This window comes from Megalops cyprinoides, chromosome 10 (assembly GCF_013368585.1).
Source record: "Megalops cyprinoides isolate fMegCyp1 chromosome 10, fMegCyp1.pri, whole genome shotgun sequence".
NCBI classification, from domain to species: domain Eukaryota; kingdom Metazoa; phylum Chordata; class Actinopteri; order Elopiformes; family Megalopidae; genus Megalops; species Megalops cyprinoides.
In genome coordinates this window covers 11,297,924-11,324,916 of record NC_050592.1, presented here as the reverse complement: position 1 = coordinate 11,324,916, position 26,993 = coordinate 11,297,924, and the positions used below count along the sequence as shown (strand labels likewise).

Here is a 26,993-nt window from a genome sequence, read left to right as displayed (position 1 = left end):
CAGTATTATTACATTTAAAATCGTAAAAGTGTGGTTGATCACTGTCATTCCTAACAATATCTACCATCATGCATCCCTTAGCTATGCCCATGGTTTCATTTTACATGTTTACACTTTTACACCTTTGTTATGAACACGAATTGAGACCTAGAAAAACAACTGAATTGACCACTAGCTGCTATTTAAATCATTGCACGGGTTCGTGAAACAACTGCGTGCCTTCAATTGCGTGGTAGTTTTCAGTGTAACGGCATTTGAGTTTGTTACAAGTTACTGAGTGTAACATCTCAAAGCACTTATTATCAAGCGTGTCATTTCTTGGAGGGACAGAAGCAATGCAATAAGCGATATGTTCATGCTTAGCAGGAAGTTATCTTCGAAGAGATGCCGAGGCACTCGTATTGCGCAGCGAGATAGCCGGCTTATACAGCACTCAGGTCTGTGACAGGCAGAGAGAGAGTGTGTATTGCAGGGGGGAAAAGATGTAAGAATATATTTACAAACAATACGTTTAGGAAGAGTGCGCTTTAAGTTTTGCTGGAGAGGAGCTGTGCAACCACAGCTTCGACCCTGCACCAGTTCGGTTTGCGCAGGTCGGGGTACCAGCTGCACGGCTGCTTTTGGCTGCGGTCGGCTGTTCCCTGTGCGGGAGGCACAGCAGGAAACTGATGCAGCTGACTGCAGTGATAATGGCAATGGGGGGGACACGGTGGCTGCCGAACCGGCTGAGCGGCAGGGACGCGCTCCAGCAGGGTGCATGAGCATGAATGGTGTTTTAAGATCCTGGTAGCGATATTAGCCTTTTAGTATTGTGTCAGTGAGGACAGAGCGCTTCAACCCTGTAAGTCATTCTGTTGAGTTGTGGTTACAGTAGCCCAGCTGAAGGCAGTTGTGTCGCAGTACGCGTACACCTGCGCGCGGAATGTCAGCATAATAAATGAGCATCTCTGTTGCTGAAAATGCCAGAGGTCCTGACCATGATCCTCAAACCTTCCCTTTAAATACCATTTTAACTAACATACATAACAACGGTTGCATCTGACTTTAACTGATGAATGTAATTTAATGTTGCGTTTTTTTTGTTTTTTTTTTGTTATTCACACAACGTTTAACAGTCACATGAAGGAGCCGCAATCATTGAGCAAATGGACACTTGTTGAATTTAAAGGCGAACTTGATCACAGGAGGATTGCGTAGCCGTCAAGGTAACAGTGATTGCACACTGTGTGATGGAGTCGCCCTTTGCAGAGCATCTCGATTTTGTGCTCTTTGTTAAATGTGGATAAACGTGATTTAATTTGACCGTTTGGACACTGGACACTGGACATGTTCATTGTTCTAGCTGTGTGGCTGTGTAAGATGTTTTAAGATGATACAATTACCGCAAATTGCACTTACTACTTTTGTTGCTGGAGATTAGGCTACTACTGCCGCTGGAAATACTTCTTTTTTTTTCCTTTTCTACACTTTATTTTTTATGGATTGTTTTAAGGTGCCAGACTGTGTATCTTTATAATGGTATCCGTTCAGGCAATTTGATTACCAAATAAATCCAAATTTATGTGAATCTGAAATGACTCTGTCAGTTTACCTGGTACCTGACTGAACACCAAGCAACTCTGTGCACACACATATAATATCAGGTTTTATGAATTTATCTACACGCTAGTACCTTTATGATGAAAGCTAAGATTTTTTTTAGTTAATACAAGCAGCATGTTTCAGGTAAGTGTTTTGGCACTTTGGGGGGGATTGTTGTTTTGATTTTAGTTTTTCACTTCAAAGCACTTTGTAGTCACCAGTGTAGTCACCTTTAAACTTTCACTTACTTCAAAGTCAAGAAACTAAAATCATAATTCCCACATTCACAAAAAATCCCACATAAATCAAAGAGACTGTATGCATTCAGAATTCTTTCTGTCTTTTTTAAGTTTCTCCACACGCCTCTGCTCTCTCGCCCACCCTGCAATCAGTCGTTCATTTCAAGCTAACAGTTTCGGGAAGTTGAACTGGGAGCCTTGTTTTGTTCTCCTGCTATCTTCCCTGCTTTTCTTGAGAAGTACTTTACAGAGCTGTTACAAACCTTGAGTGATCCACTAATCACCAATGGCTAACCCTCTGTAAGGATATTTAAATTTATAAATTCAGGGGCAAAGGAGTTCTTCAGAGGTTCTTTTTGCAGGTTTGAATCTGGTGCAATTCAGTCCATGCTTATGATACTGTTATTCCAGTCCATGCTTTTTCATGACAATATGTTGGCAAATGATCTTTATTCTTACAGTCCAGCATATATCTTTATTTTTACAATTCAGCATAGGTTTCAGTTCCTTGTCTTAATTTAAGTAACTGTTACTGTAGTAATTTACGCATTGTTATTTCATGTACAAATTAATTTGTCAATTAAAAATAAATAAACATTTATTTCTCTATTTGTCAGTTCTTGCCAGTTTTGATTAACCATCCAAAAAAGGTCATTTTCTAAAAATGCTAGAGTTCATATGAATCTGTTGATCAATTTTTTTATGTAATGTGTAACAACCCGTTAGAATTATGTGTTTCGGTCTATTCATCAATTCAGCTTAACCACTGTATTACAAATTGCAAATAAGTCATTGAATTCATACCCAAATTAGAGAGTGTTTAGATGTGGTAATTCTGTGTGTGTGTGGGTGTGTGTCTGAGTGTGTTTGTGTGCATGAATATGTTTGCTTGCTTCCGAGCTTGTCATGTTTGCTCATTGTGACAGTCTTCATGTACTGCCTCTATGTGAATGTTTTGCCCTTTATCTGTGTATACCACAGCACAAATGTTAAGGGCCTACACTAAAAACTGAGTTTAAAAACGGAGATGTAGGAAGACTATCAATGCATATCTAAATGTTGTAATTTGAAATTAGCTAGTCATAGCTGTGAATTAGTCACGGTGCATTTGTTTCACTGAGCATAAGTGAAACCTCAGCTAAAATACTAGGTGTTAGGTCTTGGCCTTAGGTATTACTGTTTGAACTTTTTTTCTGTCTGCTACCTGTGCAGATTCTAACAAGTTAGTGTTGTTTGGTTAAACTGTTGTTGTCTTTGACACGTCTGAGCTCTGTGCTGTAGTTAAAGAGCATTTCCGTCTATGAAAGATTGAGGTTTTTCAACAGTTTACTGTGCAAAGTGCTGACTGGGGGAATTTTGAACACACAAAAACTGCTGAATTATACAAACCTCTTTTACCCCATGACTTTTTTTTTTTTTTTTCAAAAAAAAAGTTCTGTCTGTCACAATCATCACTTGGTCATTGTTTTATTTGTAACCGCGGGTTTGTTCCTGTGTACTCAACTCATGCAGTTACCTGCCAATGGCTTCCGGAAACTCAGTCTAACACGTTCTCTTTGCTTCTTCATCATCTCTGCTCCTGTCTTTCACTGCCCCCATCCCTTCCCATAAGTTCCCGTCTTTCTCTGTCTTAGTTGGATGCCTCAATGGGATAAAAAAAATACTGTAGCGGTGTCACAAAAGCTTGCATGAATTCAGCGCAATACACTGTTAATGTGCCTTCTTAGAAATGTGCACTACACTTCCCAGATATATTGGAAACCATAACTTGGTGGCAGCATAGTCATTTGACTGTGATTAGTTTAATCTTGTTGCGTCTCTTCTAACCTTCTGCACTCTGCCATTCTCTAACGGTTTTTCCTCCTGTTGTGAACGTTCCCTCCCCCCCCTGGGCCTGTCTGTGTGCTCGTATTGGCAGCCAGGTATTTACTGTGGGAGTGTGAGTGCCAGAGAGAGAGAGAGAGAGAGAGAAAGGGAAAGGGTGAGCGAGAGAGATTATCAGTCTATCTGTGGACCAGGGTTGCATAACACAGTAGCATTTATCGCTGTCACTGAATCATTTTAGATCTCTCCATCTCTCTCTTTCCCTCTTAGCTTTGAATATCTCATTTGATTCTGCCAGTCTGTTCACATCAGATGGGCTGAGTTGAGGCAGCTTTTCTAACTCAGTAAGGAAGATGCAGGTGTCATCATTGGTAAATATTGGGAGATGACTAGGAAGCATTTGCCCAGTGTAGAGGTGAGGCACATTTCACAAAATGATCCTAAATCCACTAAAGGTGGATTAAACAGAAAGAACTGTTTTTCATTTCCTCAGTATAAATTATTAAATATAACTTTGGCAATATGACTAAGAAAGAGGGTTGTTTGATCTTGATAAGGCCAAATTGGGGACATGGCAGCAATGATGTACAGTCATTGGCACAGATATAGATAGATAGGTATGGTTACCATGTAGATATTGAAACAGACTGTTACTGCTGATTCAGCTGACACGGCTTGTTCTCACGGCATCACTGGCATCAAGACTTTTATGAAACAGATTACTGTCTTTGATTGTAAGATAACTGTATCAGATACTGCCCAACTAAAAAGTAATGTGCAATTGATACTATTTATTATTGGTTCTACTGCAAATGGGTGCTATGTCAATACTCCAAATTTGTCAGCTTTGTTAGACTTTTATGGTATAAATTACTGTATAGGACAACTATAATGTAAACCTTAACAATTGATACTACCGATCAATTACTGATTAACTACTATCAATCCTTGCAAATGGGTACTACAGTTATACTACAAAAATACCAACTTTGTAGGTGCAGAACAACAGTAAACTTTAATGTCATGTGTTTGAGTCACACAGATAGAGCACCGCTGTAGATTCATATGGCTTCATTTGTTTTTTTTATATGATGCATACATGCACCTAAGTCTAAGGTGTACATGTGGATTCGAATATGAGCATATGCAGAACATATTATCATTTACGTTTAGTTTTCAGGTAGAATTTAATGTGCACGTTAATTACAGTTATGAAGGAGGAGAGAACAGGAAGACAACAGAGAGATTGCTAGATAGTAGACACAGTATCACCCTCATCTCGTATCAGCTACTGAACTAACCAGTGATTCACTGTTTTTTTTTTCTTTCGATTGGAGATATCTCTGCGTCTGCTCTCTTTTGGTGTGCGGTTTTGGTTGGAGAGGGAGATAGACAGAGGGAGAGCAATAGAGAAAGAGAGTAGGAGAGATAATCAGTGAGATTCAAAGTTTTTTGTCTGTATCAGCATGTGGTTTGAGAGGACAGAGAAAAAGCGAGGCGGAGGAAAAAGGAGAGAAATATTTGTCCTCTATCAGCATGTGGTTTGGGTTAGAGATAGAGGGAGAGAGATGGAGTAGGCAGTTACTGGGGCGTTCCAAACAGCGTTGAGTTTCGCTCAAAGATGCTGAATTGACCTCCCTTTGTTTTCGTTCTCCAGCTTTTCACTGCCCCTTCTTCCTCTCGTATCCACGTCATCGCCCCCATCCCTCTCACGCGCTTTGTCTTCAGGCTTTCCTCATCTCTTTCTGCTTTCTTCCTTTCCTCTCCTTTTCATTCTTCTTTCTTTCTGTTCCTCCGTCTCTGTCTGTTTGGAGAAGGTGAAATATTAATGAAGACACAGACACTGAAATGGCAGAGAAAGTGTTAATGTTTGTGGTTTTGTTGACATAATGATGTGCGTCACTGCTTTGCACGTCTGTGTCATAGATCTCTTGGTGGGCAAAAAGTCAGGATGAGTGTTTGTCTGTGTGTGTGTGTGTGTGTGTATGCATGTTTGTGTCTGTGAATGTTGTTCTGAAATGTATGTGTGATAGGTGTGTATGTCTGTGTGTACAAGTGTAATCACACAGACATGTTGAATATATCCACCTGACCTATTCTGGGAGTCTGTGTGTCAGTGGGGTTTGTGGTGTCAGTGTGGGACTGGGGTGTTAACCTAGAAAAGTCTCCCATGTATGGCACACTTCCACCAGATCTACATCAGCAAATTTACAATTTCCATTTTTAATCTCAGCACTACCAGGCTATTCTGCCTCATTGCCCTGCAGGTTACTGTCTGGTTTCTCAACCACCCTTATGTTGCCACTGATATGAAGTGTGCAGGGTTACAGTGTAGATGGAGGTAATGTAGGATCACTTGTAGCTGCAGCTGCATGTTAGAGAAAAATATTTCATTCCCTGTTTCTCTCCTGCTGCTGCATCTGAATGTATGGGTACAGCTGGTGGCTGAAGGTTCTGTACTATAGTATGCAGAGTTATTGTCACCCAACATGTGTGTTGTATAAAGTGTATACCTTTGGTGTGTCCTTATCAATTGACATGTGCATTTGTTAGTTTATTTATTTATTTATTTCAGTAAAGGGCCATTATCTGATATAAATTCAGTGCAGAATATAATACTTCAAATCTTGGACCAAAGATGAGGAAGGAGAGATCTGAAGTCGTTAGTCTAAAGGTAGCCCACTCATTTTTCATTCAATGTTGTGGGGGAGTTATTTCCAAGCGTTGAAAAAAAAATGCTGATTGAAGAGAACCAATGAACATCAAAGCTACATATATTTGTGTGTGTGTGTGTGTGTGAGTGTGTGTTTGTGTGTGTGTGTGTTTGTGTGTGTGTGTGTGTGTGTGTGTGTGTATGTGTGTGTATGTGTGTGTGTGTGTAAGGATATATTATGCGGCTATGTGTTTCTCTCCCTCAGTGTGCTTAGAATGTCATTGAGTTTACACAGTGCCTGATTTAGTATGATGTGTGCACGTTGTAAGTATTAGTGAGTTAGCTTGTCTGTGAGTGTGTTTGTGTGAGTGTGCTTGTGTGTGTAGAGGAGCGTGCGTGCGTGCGTGCGTGTGTGTATGTGCTTGTGTGTCTGTATGCTGGAAACGTCGCTGCTTGATATCGGTAAGCAAGGTTTCCAACCACAGAGAGGGGGGGGGGGGGGGGGGGGTCAGAGAGACTTGACTTTTAATTGTCCTGTATTTGAAACTGCAAAGAGCAAGGTTAATTTTAAATCACCCAAATAGAGATCAGAAGCTAAATATGAAAACAACAAGGGCGCTTTCAGAACATTGGCTTTCGTACGTCAACACTGAAACCCCCTCTTCTTACACAGACACACTGACGTTGTGAATGGAACAAGGAGGGATTTCCATAGGTGGATTTGCACATGGAGCAGAAAGCTAAAATTCATTCCCAGTATCTCACAGAAGTGGATGAAGAAAGAGCAGGAGGGAGCTTGAAATAGGCACGCTGTGTGTGTGTGTGTGTGTGTGAGAGAGAGAGAGAGAGAGAGAGAGAGAGAGAGAGCAACTGTGTATAAAGGGGAAGAGAGAGAGAGAAGGGAGGGGGCTGGAGAGAATGTCAGTGGTCTCAGCTCTCAGGTATTTCAGTTCTGATTCTCACCCACAAACAACAGGAAACCAATCTGACCCACAACCTTTCACTATACACTCAGGAACACTCAGTCACTGTCAGCCACTCACTGATCCCCTCACTCGCACACTCCCTCACTCATTCATATGCTCAACATGGTGCTAAAGGTTTTGCTGTACACACACTCAGTCTCTCAGTCACATATAATAACAGAACTTGTCCCATGTTCCCTGACTGTTCACGTGTATGGAACTGGAATATTTTTGGGCTAAATCAGCCATGCCATATTACAGCCAGCATGGCATCCAAAACAATCTTAAGCTGTGCTTAGTTCTCAAAAGGCTAATATTCTCAAGTGTGATCTGGGACTTCCTTCTGGTGTCAAAAACGAGGGCACATAAATTGACATAGTGACACAGATGCATTGGCATACTGACACAGTAATTGCATATACAAAGAATAAGACACAAAGAATGGTAAACCCACAGATTTAGGATGCCTTTGATCAAAGCTGTATATATTATATATATATATATATATATATATATATATATATATATATATGCATAGGTGTTTGCAGCAGTGTTTGTGTCTGTATGTGTTTGCGTGTGACTTCCTCTTGGATTGAAGAGAATTTATGGGAGGAGGTATGTTTTGCTCTCAATTTTATCCACGTATTTTATCAAGAAAACAACAGACTGATGGTTGTGATCGTTCAGTGTACTGATTAGAAATCAGAAAATTAATTTACTGTTCATGAACTGCGTTTCACTGGCTTTGTACCTGTACTCTGCACAATGACAGTAAAGTTGAATCTAATCTAATGTAATCTAATGACAATAGGTAACACAGCATGAAATTATTTGCACACAGTGACAGAGAAAAGAAAAAGATCACACAAAGATGTAGAGGAGTGATGGTGGGCCTATGTTCTCAAGGTAGCGAGGAGGAATGAGCTTGAGGGCAATGAAGCCATGAACCAAACATAGATGTATGACTTTTGGGAAAATACTGTTCATAATCTTTAATAATCCTTATTAAATAATGTACTTTCCCATATGTTTTTCCTTTGAGTAAATAATTGTGACATTGTCCAATGAAATCTGATATCCCTATGGTACACACTGGGTCTTATTGGGATTTTTGGCAGTGGAATAGACATTCAGCTTCTCAAGAAGTGCGTGCATCTTGATATTTAAAATGAGGATTGTACAATCGTGTAAATGTAAGTGTTACATGGGGTGGGCAGGTGTCATACTGTAAAACAAATGCTTTTGTCTTGCAAGAACCTGGTGATTTATAGTGAGTTTTAAATCCTGGAATATGTGAATGCCATCCTAATTGTCAATGGTTCTTTTTTTAAGCACAAGCAATGCGTGGGAAAAAAAGGATAATGAGGAAAATGTTAGTATGTGAGGAGTCTATAACTAAGCTTTTGTAAAGTGCTTGCCAAGAAGTCTGAATTGATATATGTTAATGACTTGGGATGGAATGAGTGTGGAAAAAGGAGAGGTAAATTTGGGTGCCTAGTTGTTTAAAAGGTTGTAAGAATCGCACAGCGGAAGGAAAAAATATATTGTAAATGTAAAATGTTTTTTAATGAGTGTTATTTGGGCTCTGTAACTTTGGAATGTCTTTCCATATCCCAGTATTTAATGCAGTCATGTGTCATTTATACATATGTATATGTACATATATACATATATATACATATACATACACACGCAAAGGCAAGCGCACACTCAACACATACATACACAGAGAGAGAGAGAGACAGCGAGAGAGAGAGAGAGAGAGAGACGGGGGGGTGTGGGGGGATGGGGATTCCTGGCAACTGTAGAAGAGATGAAAGAGCATATTACTGGCAGCCCTGTCTTTTGTGAGTGAGAAAGAGATAGGGAAAGAAAGAGAGAGAGAGCTTGAAAGAGGGAAAGTCAGAACGAAAGAGTAGTTAGTAAACCACTTAAAAAGACCCTGAGGTTGACACCTTCACGTCCTTCCCCGCTCTCCAGTCTCAAATATTCCCCCACTCCTTTCTCTCATCACTCTTTGTTCAGGCATTCAGTGTTATTTTTGATTTGGCTACTGGCCTGTACACACAATGATCTTGAAAGAATATATTCTTCATCTCTTTTTCTCTCACAGTTCCCCCCTCTCTGGAACTTCTTATGACCCCTTGCTGCGGACTGTCATGAGATTAACACGAGAGTATAGAGACCAGTGGTCGTGACTACACGTGATATTGTTACAAAAAATGGATATTGATTGATTATTGATTATAAATGATTATTGAGAGTAGTAACTGAGTACCTACTGTTTCACTATTTTCTATCATGTTTTGAATAATTTTGAGATTTTGCTGTCATTTTTTTGTTATTTTGCATCCCATTTCATTATCAAGACAATTTCATTGCTGTTGGGTGTTGATACTCAATCACGTTTAATTTGGTTGTTTCCTTGCTGGATTGACTCATTCACTGGTTTTAAATGCTCCCTTTGAGCAGCATGCTTTTAAACACCCATAGACACCACATCATTATGGTAGCAAGAGGATGCAGACCTGTTTTAATTCAGTGACTACAAGAAACCATGAAGAGCTTATTATGTCCATGCTCACTCTGTTGCAGGCATTGGAATGAAAGAACACTGTCTGGCGAGATAGAACAAGCGTCACGCATACTTGGTCCTTTTGAAACACAAATCATTTGTCTCAACTTCATGTTTATAAATGATAAAATATGAATATCATGCCTTTGCATGAATACATTGAACTACGAATCATGATTGAATGATATGAATTCCTTTTGATATAAAACTGAATCAGTGAGACTACATTTGCAATGGCATTACTCTGCATGCAGAAAAAACAAATTGTGTGAGAATATTCTGAGAAAGCGTGTGCGTGTGTGTTCGTGTGTGTGTGTGGGTTTGTGTGTGTGTCTCTGTGTGTGCATCTGCAAGATATGTGGTGATAAGGCCTCAGGAGCTTGGTTTATGATGGGACAGTCACATTTGACCACACAGCCACATTCACAGACCCAAGTTTACAAGAAATCAACAGGTTAGATTTACTGACATATCCTCATACACACACACATACACACACACACACACACACACACATACACACACACATACAGAGTCACATACACAGACACCTCCCCCCTTCCCTTATGTATCTCTTTCTCATCACTTAAACTTATTTTTTTATTTGAATGTACTTTTTGCTTCATCTGTCTGTCATTTTAATGTTCCTTAGCTTCCTTCTCTCGTCAGCATTTGCTTCTCCTTACATAACCTCCTTCCTTTTCCTTCCTTCTCTTTCTCAATCCTGCTTTCCTTCTCTACTTTTCTGTTCTCACTCAACCCCCCCCCCCCCACCCCCCCGCTCAGTTAGAGTAGGATTACCATCTGTGGCTATAACAGATTATCCCTACATTCTGTTACGCAATGTTTGTGTGAGTGAGCGTGCGTTTCATGCATGTGTGTGTGCGTGCGTGCACGTTCCAGTTTATTCGACTTACATATGGCTATGTTCAATCAGCGCCACTGTAGTGTTTTCTGAAGTCAGTGGCCGATGCATCGATTTCTGTCCTGGCCTTCCTTCTTCTTCATGTGCTGTGAAAAGCTGTCAGTATGTCCAAATGCATCAATAGGGACATAAACAGGAGGGAAGCGTATCTCCCTCTACTGGACAATTGTTGAACAGCAGCCTCTTTTATCCTGGCGTGTGTCTGTGTTTGTGTTCTGTGTAGCTCAAATCGAGGTAATTCCCTGCAAGATCTGTGGTGACAAGTCATCAGGTGTGCATTATGGAGTCATCACCTGTGAGGGATGCAAGGTGAGAGTGTAACCCTTCCCTGAGCCAACAACACAGTACTACACCCCCAACAGCTACTCAGGATAATATTTATTTCTTTACTACACACCCATATAACACATATACATTATATTTTAGATATTATTCGGTTATACTGTTGGATACTTGTAGTTCAAGTTTAGGTTAAGTATATTTTTTTAGGAATACAACAGCAGTGCTTCACATGGAATGCAAAACGGCAATATTCAGATCTTATCTGCCAAACCACCCTGACAGCATAATGAGAATCCCTTTCAAAGTATTGAGTCTGAGGCCCCTCACCTCTCTCTCTCTCTCGCTCTCTCTCTCTCTCCTTTTCGTCTTTTTTTCAGGGCTTTTTCCGGCGCAGTCAGCAGTCCAGTGTGTCGTACTCGTGTTCACGCCAGAGTAACTGCCCGATTGACCGCGCCAGCCGTAACCGCTGTCAGAGCTGCCGCCTGCAGAAGTGTGTGGCCCAGGGCATGAGCCGAGATGGTGAGAGAGAAAGAGTGAGAGAGATGGACAGCATTTGGAAAAAGGGGGGGGGGGGGGGGGCTCACAGAGAAGGGGTAGGAGGAAAGATGGGAGAGACTAATATGATACAGGGTGATATAAGATGTATGTATGAGGAAATCAGAGGAATTGAAAGAGAGAGGAAGAGAGAGAAAATAACATCACAGTATTGGCATTTACCAGACGCTCTTATCCAGAGCGACTTACATAGGTTACAATTTTTAACACATTACCCATTTTTACAGCTGGATATTTACTGAGGCAATTCTGGGTTAAGTACCTTACCCAAGGGTACAACAGCAATGCCACAGCAGGGACTCAGACTGGCAACCTTTTGCTTAAGAGTCTTGCTCCTTACCATTATGTTACGCTACCACCATGGGCAGTGGGAGAGGTTCACAGGATCAAAGGGGTGAGGAGAGGGGGATGAGTTTAGGAAAGTGTACATGTGTGATCATTTTTCTCTTAACATTTTTTCTTCACTGACAGCTGTGAAGTTTGGCCGCATGTCGAAGCGACAGAGGGACTCTCTGTTTGCGGAGGTAGAGAGACACCGGCAGCAGCAGCAGCGTCTCCAGGGCAGCCCCGGGGAAGTCCAGCCCACCCTGTCCTACCACAGCAAGGAGCCCCGTGACCGTTCACCCCACCTCGACCAGCCTGTCCCTCCGACTTATCCTTACCACATGGAGCCGGAGCTGCCTGCCTGCTCACCTGACATGCGCGTCTACTTGGGCTGCTCCCAAGGCAAGTCCCAGGCTGTGGCCCCGGCCTACAGGGACTCATGCATGTCCCCGGTCTCCAGCTCACAAGGCAGGGGGGACAGCAGTGTTCAAGCAGAGGGACGAGGTGGGTGCAGCTGCTCTCTGTCAAATCAGCAGGCAAATTCATATCAAGTAATTAGCGTTTGTATAAATCTCTCTCTTTCTCTCGGTCTCTCTCTGTCTTTCTCACAGGAGAAAGGTATAAAGGGTTTCATCCTCACCAGCCATCCCCCGATCAGCCTGGGTTGCTGATGTCCAGAGGGGACATGGGGATTTATGACGCTGAGGATATCTTCTGCCCCTACCCCACCTCTCTGCTGCACATTGGTGAGGGACCGGCCTGGAGCTGACCAGAGTGTGTTTCTGTCTCACTGTGTATTAATGTATCTGTGCTTTGTGGTTGCGTTTCACCTCTGCTGTGTCTTCACCGTGCTGTATTTGTGTTGAAAGGAGGTGTATGCCGGCACTCTGCTGTGAAACCTCAGTGTGAGAGCAGTCGGTACAAGAGCACGTTATTGGTGGCGCCGTTTCAAATTTGACACTTGTGCGCTTGTTTTGTGGTGGTTTTGTGTGTTTGTGCAGAGGAGGTGTGTGCCAGCATTGTGCGCTCTCACAGGGAGACCAGCCAGTACAGAGTGGAGGACCTGCAGGCGCTCAGATGGAAACTTTTCAGCAGAGAGGAGATTCACGCCTACCAGAGCAAGGTACGGCGACACTGTGCAAAGTGCATCCAGACCAACCTACAGCTTCCCGTCAGTATGCATTCCCGCAAAGCCGTTTAAGGCCAAAGTGTGTACAGTGCACAAAACATTTGAACATTTGAACTGTTGGCACAAAAGAGGAGCTGCCTGGATTTTGGCAATGCTGATAGGAACCAGTTGTAGTGGAGTATAAGAGCGAGCTTCTGGCTGCCCGGTGACGCCCCTCTCGTCTCTTTCTCTGCAAGTCGGTGGATGAGATGTGGCAGCACTGTGCTCTCAGACTGACGGAAGCTGTACAGTACGTGGTGGAGTTCGCCAAGCGCATCCCGGGCTTCCGCCAGCTGTGTCAGAATGACCAGATCGTCCTGCTCAAATCCGGTCAGGCTGGGGAAAAGCCGGGGGGGGTGGGGGGCGTGGCTGACAGTACTGACTCTCTGAGGGAAATCATGCCTAACCATACACTTCCTCTTTCTGTCTCTCCCAGTGTTAGCATGATTAAACCAGGGCATGTCTGCCTGTTTTGTAGTATGCTATTGTAGTATCAGACCCCACCTCTTTTGTGACTACGCTCGGCTCCAACAAAAAATATTGCACTCTGCTAAGTCCATTAATTTCTTATTTTGCAGTAACTTCCTGACTGCCTCCAGAGTTTTTCTGACATTTCCTGCTTGCAATGTTGTTGCGTTCATAATAATGTCCTGTTGCCCATGATATAACACTGGACAGTAGGGTTGCTGGTCATCTTTCATCTCACCCACCTCTTCAGACTGCATCTTGGCTCCCCTTACATAATTTTAACTCATCTTATCTTGTTCATGTAATGTTCCTGCTACTTGAATACTGTATTAATGCATTGCAAGTTTGAATTCGTGCACTCATAAATTCATCAGGGATACATATGTATTTAGAACAGCATTAGTTATCCTGGCACAGTGTGAGGAAGTGATGCACGGTCAGACATGGCCCACTGTGTTCAGTACGTTCTGTTGCTCCTGCAGCTTTATTACATGCAATTTGTACTCCTTTGTAAGTCGCTCTGGATAAGACAGTCTGCTAAATATAAATATCTGCTAAATATAATCTGTGTAATATAATAAGCGGGAAATAGAAAGAGCAGTTTTGGATGTGAAAGGGCATGGGGTGCTATTTTGTTGATATGACTGTGGGTTAAATAAGCTACATGTGTTATTGAGTTGTTTCTGTTAAATTGTTCTGTCAACATGTTTGGTTGAGTTAGCTTTTTGGATCTGTTTTTGGTTATATCAGTTTGTATAGATAATGCTGCTCTGTACTGTTTAATAAGGGGCCTTGACAAAGGAAAATATCCCCCCTCCCTCTCTCTCAGGCTCAATGGAAGTGGTCCTGGTGAGAATGAGCAGGATGTTTAACACAGAGAACAGCACAGTCTTCTTTGATGGCAAATTTGCTGGAAAAGAGCTTTTCAAGTCCCTAGGTGAGAAAACACAGACCCCACTTCACCAACCACCTGACAAAATGAGGTCGTACCCACGCCTCCACCACAGTGGACTGACACACTAAAGCACTGGCACAGTGGCAGAGAAAATGTCTCATTCATTAAAATCGGTACCTGACATCATGACACATTCACAAACTGATAATCACAGACAATTGAATGGTTTCTGAATGACGGTTAACCCACACCACATCCCCAATTTCCAATTCTCTCTCTCAGCCTGCAATGACCTGATAACTGCGGCGTTTGACCTTGCTCACAACCTGTGTGCTCTGCGGCTTAATGAACAGCAGATGGCGCTCTTCAGTGCCCTGGTGCTCATCAATGCAGGTAAAACCTGAACGTAACAGAAAATCTTCCATCCAGCATTTAAGACGAGCGACAGCTGTAAATTGTACAAAAGAATTTTATTTTAATGAACTCTTACTTGATTCAAGTTGACACACAAGATCATGTACACATGCTCGATTGTGATTATATAAAGAATAATCTAATTCAAGCATGTTGCAATAGCTGTGTGCCACACGTCACACACAGTCAACCCTTCAGGGTGGACCAGGGGTCCTGAAACTTCTGCCACCTTTTCTTGTCCTATGTGTGTCTTTGTTGGTGTATGTGTGTTTTTTTGTGTTAGATCGTCCATGCTTGGAGGAGAGAGGAAGGGTGGAGAGAGTGAGGAAAGAGGTGGAGCTGGCCCTCAGTCACACTTTGCACAGAGATAACCAGGAGGGCCTACTGCACAAGGTGAGACAGACAGGGAGTGAACTGTGCCCCATTCATTCTGAGCATATTTTAAACTATACCGTTTATAGCTGATGAGGGTCAGTGAAAGCTGTCCTGGATTCCTTTGATATTTCTTTTTTTTCTTCTCTCCAGCTCTACCAGAAGGTGGCAGTGTTGAAATCTATCTGCGGTCTTCACATTGAGAAACTGCGCTGGTTCCGGCAGCTCTATCCCCTCACTGTACACTCCCTCTTCCCACCACTGTACAAAGAGCTGTTTGGCTCAGATTCAGAACTTCCCCTCCTGACCACACACTGAACAGCATTACGGATCCCCAAATAATCACGTGCACTGATACTGACAACGATAAGCAGTGATGCAGAAATTTTACTTGAAGACACATTGATTTACAGTGCTGTGAATATACTCATAGTTTGTAATGATACATGATGTCAGTTGTTAACATGATGTTGATATACACTGTCGTGCATACATAAATATATACACACACACACACACAGACACACACATTCACATATTAACAAACCACACATTAATTTATAACGTAAGGGGATCCAGTCAATGTGTCTCACTGTCTACCTGCTGTATAATTTTATTTTTGTAATTCAGAAATAGTTGCATATGCAAAACATAGCGGGGTGAGAAATGAGATTGAAATTATTTTTATTGAAAGGTAATTTTATAGGGTGAAATACTATGAAATAATTATTCAGGTATTTGAAGGCTTTGATTGCAGGAATTATTTGAAATTTATGCAGAAAAAGTTGTAAGCATTTTTAAGAGTGATAATTATTCAGATTATATTTGATAGTAATAAGATGCGTTTTATTGTGTATGAGAGTGTGCTTCTGTGAATGTGATTGTGTGACGTGTTCCGCTCCTCACTAATGCAAAATGATCAGACTCTGAAGTTATACATCATGTATGAAAGTGGTATTGCATTCAGATATGCCATACAGGAAGCAATGTGTTATTTGGAAATTTCAGTAACATTAAGTGCGATCACACATTACAGTCTGAGAACATGGAATAACTGTGTATGTTGCTTTTTTAAGGATAGACTCAAACTTGAAGCAGGTTCCATCTCTTCTGTATTGTTGCATATTGAGGCAGGATAGGCTAGTCTTTAAGCACCACAGTTATAAATGTGTTAAGCGTCTCCGGCTTCTCCAGAGTTCACTTCTCAGTCAGCAGTGTGCTTGTTTACTGTGTGCTTCACGGCTGTGGTGAAATGAAAAGCAGAAATCCGGCTACGCAGCAGGGTGTGAGGTGTGCATTCCCAGAGCGTGCAACCTGCACTGTGTGACAGTCCTGTAGCTCATAAGCTTGCCATATTTGCAGAGACTTCTCTAATTCTCTCAGGATTCTGATGATAGTGCAGTGGAGCCCGCTGCTGGTCCCTGGAGGTTCATAGCCTGGAGGGTTTTAGACCTGCATTTCAAGCAGCTGCTGGTTAACACCTGGAACAACAGGTGATTCAAATTCCCATGCAGCCATTAGCTCAAGACCTGCAATAAAGACCACCTGTGGATCTCAAGTGGATGCCACTGGTGTAGTGTTTGGGAGAGGCTGAAGGTGTGGAGAAATGAGTGTAGCCATACAGACATGAATAATTGAACTGTCCTTCATGAAAACCACGCATTGGTTCTGTCATTATTTTACCAAGGATATTATGAAATGCATGGCGTAGCTACATAGACTTAATGTTCTGCGTATCAACTTTAACATGAAGGTTACTTTGATTTTACTTATGGGTCAATTGTTGAAAATGCTGTTTGTGTTTTAACCCCTCTATCTCTTAGCACTTAATTATGTATCCATAATTCTGGAAAAGCTTGTAATAAATAAAAAAATGATGAAAAACATGGGCCCAGTTTCCTCTTGGGTGTCAGATGTGGTTAGATTCCTAGCTCAGTGTTTCTCAATCCTACTCCTGGCGGCCCACTGTCCTGCATATATTCTGCCTATCCTTGCTCTACCTACCTGACTGAACTCGTCAAGATACGCAGGACAGTGGGCCGCCAGGAGAGGTTTGAGAAACACTGTCCTAACTCACACCTGTACCAGTGCCAGAAGGGTATGTGGGTACCCCTCTAAAATTAATCACTTCTCCCTTATGGCTATAGTCCATATGGTAGCTTAACATATTGTCATAGTCTTCATAAATGTCTGCCCTCACCACAAAACATGTTTTAATAAATCACATTTGTATCTTCAGGGTATTTGAAGAATAAAAGGGATTTAATTTAGGTGTTTATGACCCTGGGCACAGCATTGCTGAGGGACTTTTTATAACTCAGAATTTTCCATTATTTCTTTTATGTTTAGTAACATGAAGTTTGAGTCAGCACACAACCTTTCCCTGGACAGGATGTGAAACTGTTGTTTTCCTACCACACAAGAAACTCTGTACTCACTTCTTGCCCTTTTGTGGCTCTCTGCATGGGACCATCTGCCGAACGCCAACTGTAACTGCATGACCTCCTGGAGATGGCTCACCTAAACCAATGTTTGCATTCTTGTGGCAGTAATTTAAAGTGCTAAACACAGTTAAACTATTCACTCAGGTTTTCCTTTACAGACCTACTGCCTGAAAGTTGCTTTCAGAAACTCTTGCAGAACCTCTAAGGCAATCACCCAGTATTCCTTACATGGACCCTATGAACATGACCAAATTTTCCTTATATGAAAACTGATTATAACAACACATTTATAGACAAAAGTTGATTTTATATTTCCTGACAGCTTATGTAGGGAACAACTGTTGCAGATATCTCATACTGGATATATGGTAACTGAACGTTGCTGTCCCAGAATGTCAAATATAAGTATTTCCCTGATTATATCTCAATCAGTTCAGATATATGATACAAAGTTTTACTGAATCACATTAAATCAGTGGAAAATATGAGAATAAGCCTAAAAGAACGAGCTTCCCAATTTTTTAACTCCATATGCTAATACTGAAAGACTTTGTTTAAACGTGCAATGGAGGGCATGAAAAAATACCTATCTCTCGGATAAAATAATATGGGTTAATATGTAATATGTAATAATAAAGTAATATGGGTTACTGACACACAACAGGATCCTATGCATTTACCATATGTATCGCGAAGTGCTTTATGTAACTAGCTGGCTCGACTTCTCATATGGTAGCCAGCTGGAATACGTGTGAGTTCCAACAATTTCAGAAACACTGATCACTGATCCATCACTCATAGGATCACTTGCACACTGACAGCAACATCGCTGTCCTGGCTGGCCGCTACTTCTGTGACATGTGAACACATTAAAACACACACAAATTATTCAAATAACTTCGAACTGTTTGGTATAGAATAAAACGTCGCATTCCACCATTCTGCTTCCATTTAATGCTCCTGCGGGTCTGTTAAAAGTTAGTTCTCGTGACTATTGCTCTGCTTTGACCATGTCTCATGGTTTGTGTAGGCATGTTTGTCATTAAGTATCGACGGGAAATCCAAAACAAATAATGAACCCACTTACTCGGCGGGGTTGCATTGCTTCATGGACATGCGCTAACTGTTTCTGTGTCGCTGAGCCGTCAGGTCACAGCGCATTACAGTGGAATTTTTCAATCAAGCATCGTCTGTTAACCCTCCAGTAGCTCAAGTCGGCCTCTATCTCAGATGTTAATGGTAATCCCATGTCACAAGATATATTTTTATAGTGCATTTAAGTTAAAGTTGTTTTTTTTTTCGTAATGAGCCATATTTTTAAAAGTTTAAAAGGGGAATGGCCAAACAAACGTGTTTTTGTATAAAATGCGTTTTTTGTATATTGTCTTGTATAAATACCCATTAATTTACATCTGTATGAACTCTTTATTTAAAGAGGAACCTGCATGGATAAACACAGATACTTTTTTGCTGCAACCCTGGATGAAACACAAAAACGCAGAAATGACTTGCAGAAATGGTCAACAAGGAAAAATGATATCGCGCCCCATAATAGCAGCCGAATGCGGTTTTGACTAGCAAATAAAATATATACCACATAGACATTTTCATATGGATACCCACAAGCATTATTCCAATAATTAATGGGTCAGTGTGGTTACTGTAAGCACCCCTCTACTGGCACCCCCTTTCTGGAGTATTTGACTCATTTAGGGAAACTTCCTATTTTCTCTACTTTCTCCCCCCTTGAGAAACCTCTTAAAATACGTGCGCCTCCTCATCCGTATCACTCCCCACCCACGACACTCCCTCAGATCGCATCAAGCCCCATTGCAAGTTTGCCAGGCCGTTGTACTGCCAAGTTGCTCTGTAGGGGTTAAAAAACAGATTCGCGTCGCTTCCTGCACTTGGGATCTCAAACATAGACAGCTGTGATCGGAACAACGGAAGGCACAGAAAAAAGAGAAGTGGTATTTAAAGTAAAGTTCAGTTCTGGTTGCTTGCCGACCTTCAATAATATAAATCACAGAGACTAAGTCGAGCCAGTACATTTAACAGACACGGCACGACAGAAGGTGTCGGCATACAGCTATGGGCTCAGTGATCCTGGAAAGTTTGTGGATAGTAGTGGCTCTACTGGCGTTTGGCTGCCTAGCACTGGAAGGTATTTCAGTTTGCCTCGTTTTCTAATCAACTATTCGACATTAATCTTAATTTGATCCTTTCACTCATTTTGCCCTGTACTCCTGTCGCCTTTTCTGCAAACGTGCTTCGCTTTTGTATATACAGTATTTGTTTCTGCGTTGTTTGACCGGCTGTTCTTTTTCTACGCGGACCCAGTAAGCGTGTCTGTCGCTGTCTGGCCCGCTGTTTGTCTGAAATCTTTCGAGGTCATGGTTGCGCATTCCAACCTGCTTAAACGAACGTTTAGCTTCCAGTTATTCGCTCTGCATACCAGTATGCGCAGTTTACTGATGGCTGCCCGATACCTCGCGGGGCAAAATGCAAGTTACTCAGCGTATGAGAGCAATTGTTGTTACACTGTAGTAGGCTTCAAAACAACGGAAAGGATTATGTGCCACAGAGTCTCGTGTATATTGCACAAATTAATACTGATACTATTGTCTATTGACATGATACAAGATGAGCCCGACATCGCTCAGCGAGAGGTGACCTTTGACCTTTCCGAAATCCTAGGAGTTAAAGGTCAGTGTGGTTTGAGTGTGTATTTGACAAAGAGATGGCAGTGTTAAGGGGTCTTCTTAGTAAAGACAGTACCAACAACTGGACAGTTGGATGGGCTAATTTATATATAATTAAATAATGCAATGATTTCCTAATGATTAACACAAATATTTTAAGTTATCAAAATGACATTTATAATTTCTGGTGGGCCAACTAAATTACTTGTAGATTCTTGATGAGCGAATTAAATCTGGTTTGTATATATGTATGTGTACTATGCATTTATCTGGTTTGTACTTGGGTAGTGTTGAAATGAGTGTTGTGGGGGATTGTATTCAGGTGCCAGTCAGCCTGACCCACATCTGGCCCAGAGGGAGGTGACCTTTGACCTTGAAGATCTTTGGGAGCCCATAGGTATGCACATTGCATGGGAACTGCACATGTGAATACTTTCAGATATGTTGTTATTGCTTCATATTCAGCAACTCACAAAGACTTTCACATAACAATGTTTTGAAAGGGGGAGTAAGGGCAACATTTCCCATAAGACACACTCTTAGACAATATGCATTCACAAAAGTCACACTGCGTTATATTGCACTGTGTTGTATATCATGTTCTCAGAGCTGCCTGAAGCTGACCCCGATGTGAACCAAAGAGATGTGACCTTTGACCTTCCCAAAATTCTGAGAGAAAGAGGTTGGTCCTCCTTCGTATGTTCGTCTCAAAGGAAGTTAGGTGCACCGGGTAAAAGCTAAATTACCATGTGAATCAATTCTTTTCCCAGACACTTACATCATAGGTCATGAATCAGTTCTGAGCTTTGTTTCCAAAGAATGAGTAACTTATAAGCTGAAAGTTTGGTTGTGGTTTCCTACAAAATGCGGTTTTCCTGCATGAAGTCAACTTAAATGACCTCAAGTACATGTTTACACTAGGGACATTTCAAACCATGTTACAATGGGAGGATATGAAAAAGGCACACTTTTCTCAACTGTTCTATGAAGACTTGCCCCTTAATAAACTGTGCTCCTTTGTGTGTGTTTGTGTGTGTGTGTGTGTATGCTCAGACTGTATTTTGTGTTGTATTTAGGTTCCAGGCGAGATGAATCTGATATGACACAAAGGGAGGTGACCCTTGAACTTGATAGTGGTTTCAAGGATATGGGTATGCACGGTTGTCATTACTGTCCCAAACACATTTCACACACATTATTCAGCAATTCAGCAGATGTGTTTTTTTCTCATGTTGATTAAAATTGCTCTTAATCCCATTTTATTTGCCTTTTCCCTCCTCCGTGCCACCCTTCTCCAGGTCCCCCAGTTTTTGGACCTCGTTCCTTCCGGGAGCCCCGTGTCCCTTTCCCCCCTGCCCGCCCTTCATCGGACAACCTCCCCGCCATCTGTCTCCATGGTGCAGGGCGTCCTCGGTACCCCCACCACTCCCTTCCTCAATCTGGGTACAGCCACCTGTATCGATATGCAGACGCCATCCACCGCGTCGAGTCCTGGTACAGTGTCTGTTGCCAAGGGAACAAAACACAGGCGGAAACCCTCTGCTGTGCCCAGCAGGCGGTGAGTCACTGTGTTCTGTGGTGCTTCACAAGTGGAAGTAAGGGTATGACACACAAAGACCAGCAAACAATGCAAAGAGATGGATTCAAAGTGGACACATCTGTGAAATATTGAAATGTATTTTTAAAAAATCCTTAAACAGTTTAGGCAAAATGGCAAAAATCGAATCATGTAAGGTAATGTTCATTACTGCTTGTGTGCTAAACTGAAAAGTCAATTTGTTAAATCAGATCACGGTGTAAAGAGAAAAATATTGGTTCGTTACCCTTCTGAGGGTTGGTGCATGAAAAGGAGTTTTCCTAGAGAAGGGATGTTAGTTGTAAGAATGTAAAAGTGCAGGACCAGTAGCTGAGTGGAGCAGGTGATAAGGAGTTGGTAGATTGTTCTTACAGTATGTTTGCTATGGCGAAGTGTTGTGCAGTCGACAAGTACTGCACACATTGTTAAATCACCCCTGGGTTCTTGGTCTAGAAAGGGGCCAAGATGATGTCCTTCAGTGAGATGGCTTGGAGACGTTTGCAGGTCACTAAAATATTATTTAAAAATATTCAACTCTACTGGGGGTTTGAAGAACTGTACCGTAGTGGTCTTTTTTGTGATATGTCTTCAGAGCAGTCTCTGCACTAGTCTGATCTGATTGTGCCAATATTGTGTTGTGGTGTACTGTGTGTGGCTACAATACCATTTTTTGTTATTGTATGTCTATGTAATTAAAGGTTTTTGTTAGTAAACTGAAAAAGAGATTTGCACTGCACACCAAATGTTTATGAATACTGTATGTCTTGCATAGCTTTGTCACATATGCAGTAGACGCTAAGCAGGACAACTATCTTATTTGCCTTGTATTTAGCCTTCCTTTGGTGTCAGACCCAATCAGGCACATCACTTTACTGTAACCAACCTTGGGAAAGCATCTCAGTCAGCTTTTGGTTATACTGTAAGGGTGAGAGGAATGCACGGGCTATGTTTGTCATTTAAACTGAGAGCCATATAATTATATATAGACAAAACAGTCCATGTTTTCTCCTGCAGCTGACCCTGTAGATATGGTGTGATATTGTTGAAGGCTTTTGTCTCGTCTCTCTCGTTACCTTGTGGCATTGCTTGATACACCATACTTATAAACCTATCAGAATAACAGACAATGACTGGTTGTTTTTCATATACTTCTACAGTGGGAGCATGCTCTCTCCCAGTTCTGTGAAGAAGAATTCACAATAAAGACTAGACATTACCATTGCTGCAAGGAGCAGGGAGGGGCTAGATGGAGCTGTTTCGAGAAGGATGCCCCCAACCGCTCTTACCTGCCTACCAGTGATGGATCTGTGGCTCCGCAGTCACCTCCTGAACCAGGATTCACCTGGAACCCCAATGCATGCCGACGGTAAAGGGATGGAGGGTAACTGAGGAGAGATTGAGAAAGATAAACAGGAGAGTAGTTACAGGAATGGGAGGAGCAGAAAGAATGAATGGGAATAGAAAAATGAGGAGGAGAGTGTGTGGGGAGTAGAGGAAAAGTAAGGAGAAGTGGTTGGAGAGACATGACAGACAGAGAGAACAAAAGTAGTGTTTCTGAAAGATAAGTGGAGAGATATTTTTTTTAAACACTTGCACACATTCTCCATCAGGTCTGAGACCAGTATGGCGCCCAGGAGTTTCAGGAAGGTTCCTGGCTTCAACTTCCCACCTGGTCGGCCTACTTCCTCCAACATCAAATGGGTCTGCCGTCTCCGCAAGATGCGTCCTCGATACAATCCCAAATGCCTGCCGTCGAACGCCTATGGCTGGCTTGCACGTCAGTCAAAGACCATCAACAGGCTGGAGAAGGGCCTAAAGCAGTGCTGCAAGGGGAAGAATGAGGTGTTGGCCTGCGCTGATGGGAAGGTGGGGGAAGCTATTGTGACTCTACTGTGACGCTGCTCTGACTTTATCTCTGCATTCCTGTTTTTCTTGTCTCGTCTCTGACTGTGTTAAGGGTGTGTGTAGCTGTGCCAGTCAAAACATGTTATACAAATCCGACTATATTTTTCAATTTTATCTGTTGTAACATGCTCTAAATGCTTGCACTGGATGTGGGAAACTTTCAATTTCAAAGGGGTTTTGGTGTAATGAACAATATTATTTTAGTAATAAATGTTCACATTTATAATATTATTGTAATAATTTCTTAAATTACATGTAGTATTTGACTTTAGCAGTTGCTGAATTAATACGGCATTCTGCAAATTAGATATTTACATTTACTTATGGACCAACCACGCATGGTGTTACTAGTTTGGTAATGTAAGTTAAGGGTCAAAGTGTGATCTCTCAGATATGGCATAGAACAATCATGGCTGGTTGAGAAATATCACGCATGCATGGGTGCATGAATAAGTTGCATTTGTTGCATTGTGACTAACATGTACTGACCAGAAGCAGTCACAACAATCATGGTGCTTGTATATTCACCAAGTTAGACCTTGACACGTCTTATTAACATTTACATTTACATTCTGTCATTAAGCCAACTTCCAATGTATAATTTACCTGTGCCTTTGACCTGTGTCCTCTGGTTCCTCAGTGGCGAGAGGTGATGGACAGGTACTGCAAGGAAGAGGGGTCAGTGAAGGATTCGCAGTTCCCCTGCTGCAAGATAGCGGAGGGGCCACAACGATACTCGTGCTTCTCCTCCCGCGCACCCTACCCAGAGTATAACTATGAGATACTCCAGCGAGAGGTGTCCCACACTTACCTCGACCTGGGCCTCATCTGTCACACCCATAAGCAGCTCACCCAAAGGTAGGAGAACTTTCTGACAATCGGTGCCTGTTAATGTCGAGCAAGGGCTTTCAGGCTAATCACAGTGACATTAATGAAATTTTGCAAAACTGAAAAAGTGTAGGACATTTTTGTCATGTTTGCCATTGAAAGTTAAGTGGCATAGCGGTTGGATCAAACGGCGCCCTTAGGAGTGTCTGTGGTGTGTGACGATGGCTAAGGCGCAATTTGGTTAATTAAGATTCTCCAAATTCTTTATATAGAAACTTTTATCATTCCTTAACCCTAATGTCTGATGAAGTTCTTGTTCCTTAGGATTGCATAGATTGTCACTTATTCCAGTCTTCTCCACGTATTTTTTTTTACCAAGGCAGTGTTATTTACCCAAGACATTAAATTGAGTCTGAGAACAGAGATAAATAGCCTATTAAACAAGAAGTGCTGATCTTATCTGACCTCTCTGTTCAACAGACTTCCTGTGCAGCTTCCCATTAAAAGTATTGTGAAGCAGTGCTGCCACCTACCTAAAACTAACAGAAATGGTTGTGTGCAAGGAAAGGTGAGTAACACATGGGGAAGCGGCGTTGCGCTTACTCTTTCCAGAGATGAGTTTAGTTTGAGACATTTGCACTGTCAATGCTGACAGTTGAACTCCATAGGAATAGACCTTCAATGCTGACATCACCTTGTACGAGTCCAACCTTGCATCTTTCCTTTAGGTGCTCTAGAATATTCTAAAGTAAGGAATGCATTGGTGTTGTGAACCCTTGGTGAATCTGAATGCATGTGGATTGTAATGTACTGTTTTCTTTTCTGAATGCAACTTAGCTGAATGACATGCTGGAGAGTAAGTGCGCAGCAGATAAACCGCTGCCTCCAGCTTTTCCGCCCGACTGCTGCACTGAGCCTTCCCGTGAATACTTCGGCTGTCTCTCCAACATGCTGATAGAGGCCCTCAAGAAAGTAACTACTTCCCCTGGCTACAAGAAGTGCCCCCTCCCCTAATTTTTCCTCCCCATCATTTTCATCCTTCATGACAATTTTCCTCAGGTTATCAGGGGGCTATTCAGATGGGATAGAAATTTGAGACAGGGTTTCTCTCAGTGGCGGTGGGTGAGCTGGAAACAGGGGAAACCAGAACACTACCTTTAAATCTATCATTACTTTCAACCTGCTCCCCTTTATCCTCCTTGATTAACAATAAAACAAATAATTCAAAGAATAATTGACACCAATGGCGTAACTAGAATAAATGATTATGCTTGTGAAACACCGCAGATTGTCTGTAGTTTGTGTGCTTGTAAAAGCTACAACGTGAGATTGTTTTAACAAGGATGGCATTTATCGATTTAAATTACGTTAAATGCTCATGACACATCACAGCTTTTGTGAGGTCTGTGTTCTAAACGTTATTGTTCATTGCACTCAACCTAACCTAAAAGTTCATTCTCAGTAATTTAAATTGATTTAACTAAATTTAGCTCCGTTTTGTAATTTGAATATTGTAACACACGAAAGCTATAATGTGAAACGTTTAAGAGAAAGCTTTGGGATTACTTGCCACTTAATTGTTTAATTAACAAGGATGACAATTTGAATAATCTCATGCTGTAGCTTTCGTAATAGCACACAAACTACAGACAATCTGCTGTGTTTCGCGAGCATAATTTATTCTAATTACGCCATTGGTGTCAATTATTCTGTGAATTATTTGTTTTATTGTTAATCAAGGAGGGAAAGGGGGAACAGGTTGAAAGTAATGATAGATTTAAAGGTAGTGTTCTGGCTTCCCCTGTTTCCAGCTCACCCACCGCCACTGGTTTCTCTGTAGGTTCAATTGTTCAAATGTTTGCTTAAGACAGAATTTAAAAGTGGCCACATTTCCACTTGCATTTTTGCATATATATTCAGATTACCATTTTAATATTTTATAATTTACTATTTTGAATTATTTGAAAGTGATTAACTATCAGAAAGTCATGTCTGTATAACTTCAGAACTGCGAGAACTTTTGCATTACTCACAATACTGTAGTTGAATACACATAAAATAAATGTATTTTCACTATAAAGTACTGTTTTATTGTGTTAATTTAAGTGCTGGCCTTCAGACTTTAGGAAGAAGCACTCAAAGTAATTCCTCTACACCCCTGTATGCCTTGATGTGTCTCTTTATTTATATGTAATACATATTGTGTGGGCTTTGAGGAGTGTACTGGGCAATGATGTCAAGAGGTGAAGTGACTTACAAAATCCTACTGAGTTATTGCAAGGCATTAGGGCATGATTT

At 41.6% G+C, this 26,993-nt stretch overlaps 2 protein-coding genes across 3 annotated transcripts in view; both read left to right on the top strand.

Annotated features, from left to right (window-relative positions):
* Positions 1-15,891, top strand: part of rorc (RAR-related orphan receptor C) — a 30,555-nt gene extending 14,664 nt beyond the window's left edge. For both annotated transcript variants that reach the window (XM_036538794.1, XM_036538795.1), the window contains 10 exons: positions 10,986-11,071; positions 11,422-11,563; positions 12,071-12,427; positions 12,535-12,669; positions 12,925-13,046; positions 13,289-13,421; positions 14,389-14,496; positions 14,737-14,847; positions 15,152-15,261; positions 15,394-15,891. In XM_036538794.1, coding sequence (XP_036394687.1) covers positions 10,986-11,071; positions 11,422-11,563; positions 12,071-12,427; positions 12,535-12,669; positions 12,925-13,046; positions 13,289-13,421; positions 14,389-14,496; positions 14,737-14,847; positions 15,152-15,261; positions 15,394-15,558 — 1,469 coding nt within the window. In that variant the 3' untranslated portion in view covers positions 15,559-15,891. The remainder of the gene's footprint in view (positions 1-10,985; positions 11,072-11,421; positions 11,564-12,070; positions 12,428-12,534; positions 12,670-12,924; positions 13,047-13,288; positions 13,422-14,388; positions 14,497-14,736; positions 14,848-15,151; positions 15,262-15,393) is intronic.
* Positions 15,892-19,537: 3,646 nt separating this feature from the next.
* Positions 19,538-25,847, top strand: ecm1b (extracellular matrix protein 1b). The gene is made up of 11 exons (XM_036539227.1): positions 19,538-19,848; positions 20,328-20,390; positions 20,709-20,783; positions 20,994-21,068; positions 21,463-21,537; positions 21,685-21,944; positions 23,120-23,328; positions 23,573-23,828; positions 24,508-24,725; positions 25,176-25,263; positions 25,533-25,847. The coding sequence occupies exons 1-11, from the start codon at positions 19,776-19,778 to the stop codon at positions 25,707-25,709; spliced, it is 1,569 nt and encodes a 522-aa protein (XP_036395120.1). The 5' UTR covers positions 19,538-19,775; the 3' UTR covers positions 25,710-25,847.
* The last annotated feature ends 1,146 nt before the right edge of the window (positions 25,848-26,993 follow it).

Bases quoted from the DNA above. Each gene is read 5' to 3' on its own strand.
- ecm1b (XM_036539227.1), top strand. From the start codon at position 19,776: ATGGGCTCAGTGATCCTGGAAAGTTTGTGGATAGTAGTGGCTCTACTG. The intron at 19,849-20,327 runs GTATTTCAGTTT...ACATGATACAAG, and splicing joins TGGCTGCCTAGCACTGGAAG to ATGAGCCCGACATCGCTCAG. The intron at 21,945-23,119 runs GTGAGTCACTGT...ATACTTCTACAG, and splicing joins TCTGCTGTGCCCAGCAGGCG to TGGGAGCATGCTCTCTCCCA.